The sequence below is a fragment of the Charadrius vociferus genome, unplaced genomic scaffold, assembly GCF_000708025.1.
Source record: "Charadrius vociferus isolate BGI_N301 unplaced genomic scaffold, ASM70802v2 scaffold85, whole genome shotgun sequence".
Lineage (NCBI taxonomy): Eukaryota > Metazoa > Chordata > Aves > Charadriiformes > Charadriidae > Charadrius > Charadrius vociferus.
In genome coordinates, this window is record NW_009648240.1 from 1 (window position 1) to 9,176 (window position 9,176).

A 9,176-nucleotide genomic window follows, 5' to 3' on the forward strand; every position below is an offset into this window, starting at 1 on the left:
CGTTGTTTTCCAAAAAGCTTCCCACACCCCTTCCCCTGCACATTCCCTCATCTGTTTGCATAGTTCCACTGACCTCACCTCCAACATCCTGGATCCTCAGGTTTGCATCCTTATCACTTGCAAAGTCCAAGTTTGCCTGTGGTTTCTTGATAGCCCATTGATTAGTGTGACTGACCAGGTTTGTTTCCTGTCTTTGTCTCATTATGTTTGCCTGTCAGGTTTGTTTCTCTATGTTTTGTTTATGGCTTCCCCCTTTTCCTCATTGGACACAGTCCTTGATCATATAATCTTAAGGAATAAATATTCCCACACTCCATATATCCTTACCAATTAGTGTGACTGACCTGGTCTGGTTCTTGTCACTGCCTCCCTTATTGTTTGTTGGTCAAGTTTGTCTCTCTATGTTTTCTTGTTTATGGCTTCCGTCTTTTTCTTAATATCCCCTTTTGCATTGAAAAGGCCCTTGACCAGATACCCTTAAAGGAACAGACTCTCTTTCCTTCCACATACTGTTACAATACCGGTACTCAGACAGATATGAACAGCACAGACAACTTGATGCTATTCCTCATCTCTAGTTGATCAAGATAGTCAGTCCATCCATCAGCTGGCCCCTAGACCCCTGGCAAAGTTGAAAACCTTAAATTATACCCCTACATATTTTAAAATGTAGTTAAATAAGTTGCTGTAGAATGCTAGCAATAACAAATGTCATTACTTCAGTATCCTTCCTGCATTTCAACATCAGAATGAAAAATAATCCTAGATTTCATGGGGTTTTCTAGTGCCATAATAGTGTAACAGTGGATCTTGGACCCCATGGCTTGTATCAACAGCTTACTTCCAGGCTGTAATTCTATTACAGGTAATAGACTCAGAATGAGCTTTGATGGATTTTTAAAAGTGATGGCACAGACAGAGAATATGAATTTCGCTTCAAATTTCAAATTTTACCTTGCAGTTTCCTTGACAATAAAAAATCTTTAGAAGCATAATTTGTGTGTTTGCTACAACCATGGGAATCCTCCAGTTTTTTCATAGCGTTAACCATGTCTTTTGGGTTTTGTGGTTTTGTTTTTGTTTTTTTTATTACTGCTCGTCAGTCACTTACCCTTCAGTTTATTTTTCTTCTCTGAGGATTTGTGTCTGTGACTGCCTTTGGCATCTCTGCTTCAGTCTTATAATCTGATTGCTGGTTTCCCATTAGCTTTCTTGTGCAAGTAACATATCAAGAAATGTCTTCTGTTGCATTACCATTTACTCATTCCTGTTGTACTCTTTTTAGAAATACATTGGTTTAATTGATATTACCCTAGTTAAAATTCTGATCGAGATCATACAGGCTTCAGTGAAAATCTGGGTATCTTAAAATATTGCATAAACAACTGTTTCTTCATAGGTGGCTCTACATTTTGTGGTATTGCATCTCTGTGTTTGATGGGTAAACTGGAGGAAGTTTTTTCAGAAAAAGAACTGAACAGGATAAGAAGGTGGTGTATAATGAGACAACAGAATGGCTACCATGGACGACCCAACAAACCTGTAGACACCTGCTATTCCTTTTGGGTGGGAGCAACTTTGAAGGTAGTGTACAGAAAATCTACAGGATATGTATTGACTTGTTTTGATTTCTTTAACCATCTTGTTTTACTTGGAAGAACTACATATTTGGTGCAAGTACAAGAATTTGCAAAGATCACTATAAAGGTTTTTCATCTTGAAAAAATGCAAGATGAGGTTTAATAGATTAGTGCTATATTGCACTACTTATCTATGTAAATAGACATTCTATTTTAATATTTAAAAATATACTCAAGTTTAGTATATTACTGTAACATTTTAACTTCTTTTCAGCTCTTGAACATATTCCAATATACAAATTTTGAGAGAAACCGAAATTACATCCTGTCAACTCAAGATCATCTTGTTGGTGGATTTGCCAAGTGGCCAGACAGCCATCCAGGTAAATTTGCTTCTCAAAATTATGGTGAGTTTCTTTTAAGCTACAAATATATTCCAGCAGTCAAACATCTGAACAGTGTAAGAGAGGGGTTTTTCCCCCCCGTCTCCTTCAAATAATGGAAAAAAAACCCCTTAAAATATGAGATTTTCCTGATTAAGAGGGAAAGGGATATAGTTTTTCCTTGTTCAGCATCAGAGCAAGTGAGCTGCTGTTGTTTAGACTATCACCAAAACAGTGTCACTGTTTGTTTAGAGCTGGACAAGCTTTTCTGCATGTGTTTAACCATTCTAATTAAAAATCATACTGTGCAGTGGTTATCTTTGTAAAGGGTCTGAGTAAAATATTTCAGAAAGTTTATTTCCTTAGAAATTAATCCTTTGAGCTTATTCAGAAATCTTTGATGTATTTAAAAATGCTCAACTCAGAGTTTAGATAGTTACATATTATGATTTACAGATTGTAATTACACATAGAAATTTTACATAGTATATCTGAAATAGGTATTTGTTGCATTTTGGAAGTGGAAACTGATGATTTGAAAAGATGCTAGAATTCAAAGGAGATACTGTAAAGATATGAAAATAAACTTTGTGCCAGTAGTAATGTTCAATGACGTTTTGTACAGAGAAGATAAACAGTCCATAAACTCACCAAACAAGATAAAAACATAGTTATAATAAAGGAGGAGACAGAATCTGCACTCTGATAATATAGTGCTCATGACATGCTTCCCTCCTGAAAACCAGTTTAGGATTCCAGATGACTAGCTATATTTGGTGTACATTATGTAGACCAATCAGTATCACTTCGAGGAAACATTTCTGTTTGTCTTGAGGAACTATTTACTTAGGAGGTTAGGAAGAAAAACAGTATGTTTAAAATCCCAATCATGTAAAAAGTTCCTCAACCTGTCTTTTAAGATAGTTTGAGATAAGATCTGAGGAAGGCAAGACTACTAATAAAGCTGTTTGCTTTGATTTGTATGGTGTTCCTGCCTGTATACTACTGTTTCCTATAAAGCAAGCTTTTCCTGTCTCTTAAACTTTCTTTTGAGAATAAGCTGATTTTAACTTGAATGCTCTGGCTGACCACAGAAACGGAACAATAAGATTGAACTAAAGTACTTAACTAGATTGTTGCTTTATGAATGTACAGAAGTTTTGCTGGTATGCCAGATTTTTTCTAGCTCTAACAATTTATAGAATACATCTTATAAGATTGCATATCTTCTGGGAAAAACTTGTTTGGTGTTTCCTTTGGTACTGTTGAATTTTAACGGTGTAGGATTTTTACAGAAAAAACTAATCAGTTTATACTTTTGTGATAGGTGGGTTTATTGCAGTGTTCTTTCCTCAGGCAGATGGTGGTGTAAGTCTGTGTTCATATTTTGAAGAAAAATAGTAAAAAAGTTAATGAAGTTCTAATCTGAAGAATGACTGTAAATGCAGCATCATTTTATTTTTTTAATGGATCTATAGTTTCAATGCCATATATACACAGCTGAGCTTCCTACAAGATCAGTCTACTATCTGAAAGCCAAGCTGTCTTTTTGAATGCAATAAAGATTATTAGAGATTATTTATTTTTTATTAATGAGAAGTGTCTGTGCAGCTCCATTGTTTTCAGAAGCCTACTGATGGTTAAATGTACACAGTCTTCTTGACTTCTGTGCAAATGCAAAGTGTGAAGACAACAAGACTGGTGTGGGTCATCTCACAAATGAGTTAATAGTTCTGTTGAGGTCGAATAAGGACAGAAATTATTAATTCTCCTTGAAGCATTTAGCTTTTGTAAAGCTGAGAATAGTAGCTTCAGTTTGGTTTTGTTTCAAAACTCAGATGTGACAGAATATGCAAGGGAAAGGTTGCAAAATAAGCATATGCATTTTTTTCACAGGTACTTTCTAAAATAGATTCAGAATTTGAACTTCTGTAGCTCCTACTTTATGCAAAAAGCTCTGTTTAAATATTACACAGACTACCAAAACTGCAAGTAACTTTTCACAACTGTTGATTCAGGAAAATATTATTTTGTAGTCCTGATGTTCTCATGCTAACAGATGTTAATACATTGTTGGGTTTAGAGGTAGCAGTGTTTCTTGATTTAAAATAGTAACTGTTTGGATCAGTGTGCCTGTTGAGCAGTGATCTTAGAAAACTATTTCTTGCCTTTGAAAATCATTCGGAAAAGTCAAAAGTCTTTTAAATGCTAGCAATCCTCCGAAATCATGAGCATACCAAAGTGAATCTTGAAAAGACTATTGTTTAGTTTTTAGTAAACATCCACATAAGGTTGTCAATTGCAGGAAAGGCTATCAGAAGTTTCCTGATAAAAAGCAGTTAGATCTGCTATCTTATGTTAATGCTATTTATTACAAATATTAAACCCCCAAACATTAGGGTTCTATAGAGCTGGGTATTTTGTTAGAACACATACCCAAGTCATTCATTTTTTTCTAGATTTGAGCATAAATCATGATAAGATTTAAATAAATTTAAATAAATTTCTCAAACTACTAGATGTGCTGCTGGTGCATCTCACTTGATATCTTTAAATTGTATCTATACAATACAAAAGAATTGGAAATGTGTGAATTACAGGTGACGCAAAAGAAAGATTAAAAGATCTAACATGATAAAAAGAGAGGGAGAGGATGGAAATGAGCGTGCACATTTACTAAATGTAAAACACTGAAGTGAGATTTGCACTAGTACAAGTATAAATCCACCTTGTGTTTTTGTTTGGTTTTAAGACAGAAACTCAGTAGTTGTGAGGTTGTGTACTGCCATGTATTTGTGAGTTGCTTATGAAACAAAACATTTGGACCTATGTTTTTCAACCTTGAAAAGTCTTGCATTTTTTATAGTTTTAAAGAGAGAAGTACACAGGCTGCGTAGGTGTGTTATGGCTACAATGGAGTTGTGTATTAAGTTGATATGGATTTGCACAAGTGTAGAACTTCATGGTTAAACTCACTAAATATCCCTATATAGGTAATTAGGTTTGTATGTGGAGTTTAGTGAGTATTAATACAGCTTTCCACAGGAGTTATACTATATTTCCTGAAGTTGAGCTTTCCTTGCCTGACATACTTTCTGCAAGGTCAATAGGGATTATACCGAATGTGCTTTTGTCTGCATGTTAATGCTGATAAGCAGAAGCCATGTTTCATAGAAGGTATCTGGCTAGCGAGACTCTAGCCATATAGCTTGTTGTAATTAGTGATACCTCCAAAAGATTACCAAGTGTTGAGAATATGGATGGGACACATTAAGGTCACATCCTCTTTCCATCTTTAGGCTGTGATTTCTTGGGCGGATAATCCAACCTAATAGATTATTGTTGTGCAGAGGGGGCAGGCTCACACCTCTTCCTCCCAGCTTCCTTAAGTACAGCTGCATGTCCTTTCCCCTTTTTGCACTAGATTTGGCGTATATTGTGAATGCTTCTGTAAACCAGTTTAATTTGCTAAAATGTCAGAAAGCTGTCCAATTTTTCCTGCTTGGGTTAGTTTTCTTCCATGTTTTCTGAATTACTTTAAGTCATGGAGGGTGTTGAGCAAGCTCTAGTGCTGGTGTAAGATAAGCAGCAGGAGAGCTGTGAGATGAGGAAATAAGAGCATCTCATCTCTGCTGATCAAGCTACTTAATGAATTCATATCTTTAGAGTATTTTCTCTGGAAGGGGGGAGATTAGGGAAAGTAATTATTTTTTTCATACTTTAAATCTTGCTGTTTGGCTACTGGTGCTAATTTTGGTGTTTCAATAGTCAGCTGTCCACTAAGTAGCCAGCTATCCACCTGGCCTTTCATTTGCAAAAAAAAAATTCCTTCACGTTGCAAGGAAGGAGTTTTTACTCTGTTGAAGGAAATGTATTTACAGCTCCTAAAATTATTTTGCTGTTTGGCCTGAGAATTCAGAAGAAATTAAGTAGCGGGTAAGAATTGTTATAACATAAAAGAGACTCTAGTCTTAGAGATTGCACACCATCATTTTATGCTGGAGGATTTGAGCAGAAGCTTTTTTCTTGTTTCAAATCCTAAGTTTAAAATGTAGCATCTGTTTGTTTTCCTTGGTTTTAATTACTCAGGGGTTTTGGAATCCAGGAACATTTAGCTATTACAGCCTGACACAAACATAATTTTCTTTTTCATTTTCCGTCCTGCTTTCAGATGCTTTACATGCCTACTTTGGGATTTGTGGCTTGTCGTTAATTGGAGAAACTGGTATTTGCAAAGTTCATCCTGCCCTGAATATAAGCACAAGAACCTCAGAGCACCTTCACCACCTCCATCAGATCTGGAAAACAAGGACTCTAAACAGTGTTCAGATGAAACACACATCTCTACATGAATGATTTAGACTTGATTTTAGTTCTGATAGCATAATTGTATCCCAAGGTTAAAAGCCATGTATAACCAGTGTGCTCTTTTAAGTGCTGAAGTCATACGATCAGATCTGTGTTGCTGGCATCATTTTGATAGGTAATTGCCTCCAGACAGTTATTCTGCACCGAGGATAAAAGGAAATATTTTGGATATATAGAAGTTTGTCACCACAGATGGTAAATAGATCTTCAAATGGCTTTGCTTTTAAGAAATACCTTGAGGCAATTGAATTTAAATTTTATTTTTAAAATTCGTACATACTGTGTCAAAATATATAATGGGAAAGTATTTTCAAAATCTGTTTACATATCATACAGTATAGCACAGAACCTTGAAGCTCTTTATGATCTTAATGTTTGACATATTTTAGGGTAAAGAAACTCCCATATCAAGTATCAGTTCAAAGTTACCTTTTATCATCTAATTTCAGATTCCACAAACTTTGGGGTTTTTTTTAAAGTAGATACAAATAAAATTATTTTATTCAATATACTGGACTTTTAAAGTTACTAAATGGATTTCATAATTCTACTGAGTAGCTTCTACACAGATGCAGTGAATTCTTAGCCAGACACTGTTTTGGACTGAAATATTCTCTTAATGGGATATTAATGAGGGTGCAGTGTATTGATGTATAGCATTAAGAGATATTCAGCACAGAATAGCTGTGTGTGAGAGAAGCATTAGAACCTGTTTCACAAGTAACCTTTGCAATACATTAAAATTATACAACTGTACTTTGATTTTTTAATATATTTTTCTCTTTTAGTGTGAAATAATTGTTAGGCTTTTAATGCTTCTGTGTAAAGAATGAAACATTGGTCTTTAAGATAAGCTGGTAATGGTTTACTCAGAGATGATGAGCATTCTCAGCTTATTTAGTAGTAGTGCCTTACTTTGTGTGCTTGAAATGCTGCTGTGGTGGGTTGACCTTGGCTGACCACCACAGTGGCCCACCAAGCCACTCTCTCACTCCCCCTCCTCAGTGGGATGGGGGAGAAAATAAGATGAAAAACTTATGGGTTGAGATAAAGGCAGCTTAATGAAAAAGAAGCAAAGGCCACACACAGAAGCAAAGCAAGAAAAAAAGAGATTTATTCTCTACTTGCCATCAGCGGGCAATGTCCAGCCACTTTCCAGGAAGTACGGCATCAGTATGTGTAGCAGCTGCTTCAGAAGACAAATGCCTTAACCATGAATGCCCTCTCTTCCTTTCTCTTAGCTTTTATTCCTGAGCAGACGTCATATGGTATGGAATATCCCTTTGGTCAGTTGGGATTGGCTGTCCCAGCTACGTCCCCTCCCAACCTCTTGCCCACCCCCAGACTACTTGCCTTTGGGGGCGGGGTGTGTGTTTGTGTGTGTGTGTGGTGTTGGAGAGACAGCAATGAGAGACAATGCTGTGGGAACATTGCTCAGCAACAACCAAAACACTGGTGTGTTATCAACATAGTTCTAGCTACAAATACAAAGCACAGCACTATGAGGGCTGCTATGGGGAAAGTTAACTCCGTCCCAGCCAGACCCAATTAAATCTCCACCCCTTATTCCATTAACTACTATCCCCTGTCCCTTAACAAATAGATAGATCTTATTTTCCCATTCCATGAGCCTCTGCCACTCCCCCAAATGTCCTTAAGAACAGGCTATGACTTGAGCCTCATCTGTCAAGGTGGTCGCTCAGGACAGGAGAAGCAGCATGTTTGATTGTTGGGTGCCAACACCAGCTTGGTTTGGGTTATCGCTGCACTCGCCTGGTACTTTGCAAAGCTTACTCTTTGTTGTTTCAGGTAGTTCCTGCTACATTACTTCCTACAACATACAATTCACATCACAGATTATTTTTCCCCAAGGTTAAATCTCCTTGAGGTACACACCAGATCTCCCCATCCTTCCGCATTACCCACCAAGTACACTCAGGTCCTTGAGCAAAGACAATCCCAAGAATGGGCTTGCCTTTTCTCAAGAGAGGAGCAACCCACAATGCCTTCCCCAGCCACTTCCCTTTGTTCAGGACAGGGACCTTATCTCCTCTCACAGGGGCTTGTCTCTCTCTCTAGGGGCTTTGTTTGGCCAGGACCAGGACAGTTAGCAGATCCTCTGATGTTAACCAGACAAGTGGCTTCTGCTAAATTTATCCCAGTGCTTCCATGCCCCATTGCCCAACACTCTCAACATAGTCTTTAACAGTCCATTATATCTCTCAATATTTCCAGAGGCGTGTGTGTACTAAATATAGGCTACTTTTTACTTGTACAGGCAAAGCCCCAGTACAGTGCTAGGAGCTGCTGGTTTTCATTGGGGTAGGCAAGGTTTCTATCAGGTAGAAAGGTTTCTATCAGGTGGCGCATCAGTTTGCCAGGGTTACTTGCCTGTTCAGGTGTAAAGTCCCAGGCTATGGAAGGTGATAACCACTCTAGGCACCTGCCCAAAGCCTTCCACAGACCCTGCCTCCCAGACAGGCGCCATCCACCTCAGGACATGTTTCAGTATATCTCACCCAAAAGTTGTCTCCTCTTACGCCAGGATGACACCAGATTCCACAAACCTGAAAAGGCTGAGGTACTCAACAATTTTTTTGCATGTTTTCAATGGTAATCTCTCTTCCCACATCTCTCAAGCCCCTGAACCTCAAGGCAGGGACTGGGGGAAAAAAGTCCCTCCCACCATAGGAGAAGACCAAGTTCGAGATCACCTGAGGAACCTGAACATACACAAATCCATGGGACCCAACGAAATGCACCTCAGGGTCCTGAGGGAGTTGGCTGATGTAATTTTCAAGCCACTCTCCATCATATTTGAAAAGTCACGGCAGTCAGGAGAAGT

The 9,176-nt window shown here is 37.7% G+C and overlaps 1 protein-coding gene across 1 annotated transcript; it reads left to right on the forward strand.

Annotated features, from left to right (window-relative positions):
• The first annotated feature begins 1,399 nt into the window (after positions 1-1,399).
• On the forward strand, positions 1,400-6,663 carry LOC104285681 (geranylgeranyl transferase type-1 subunit beta-like). The gene is given in 4 exon segments (XM_009884159.1): positions 1,400-1,584; positions 1,855-1,963; positions 6,135-6,266; positions 6,269-6,663. Coding segments are annotated over 4 exon segments (435 nt in total). The 5' UTR covers positions 1,400-1,437; the 3' UTR covers positions 6,316-6,663.
• Positions 6,664-9,176: the final 2,513 nt, after the last annotated feature.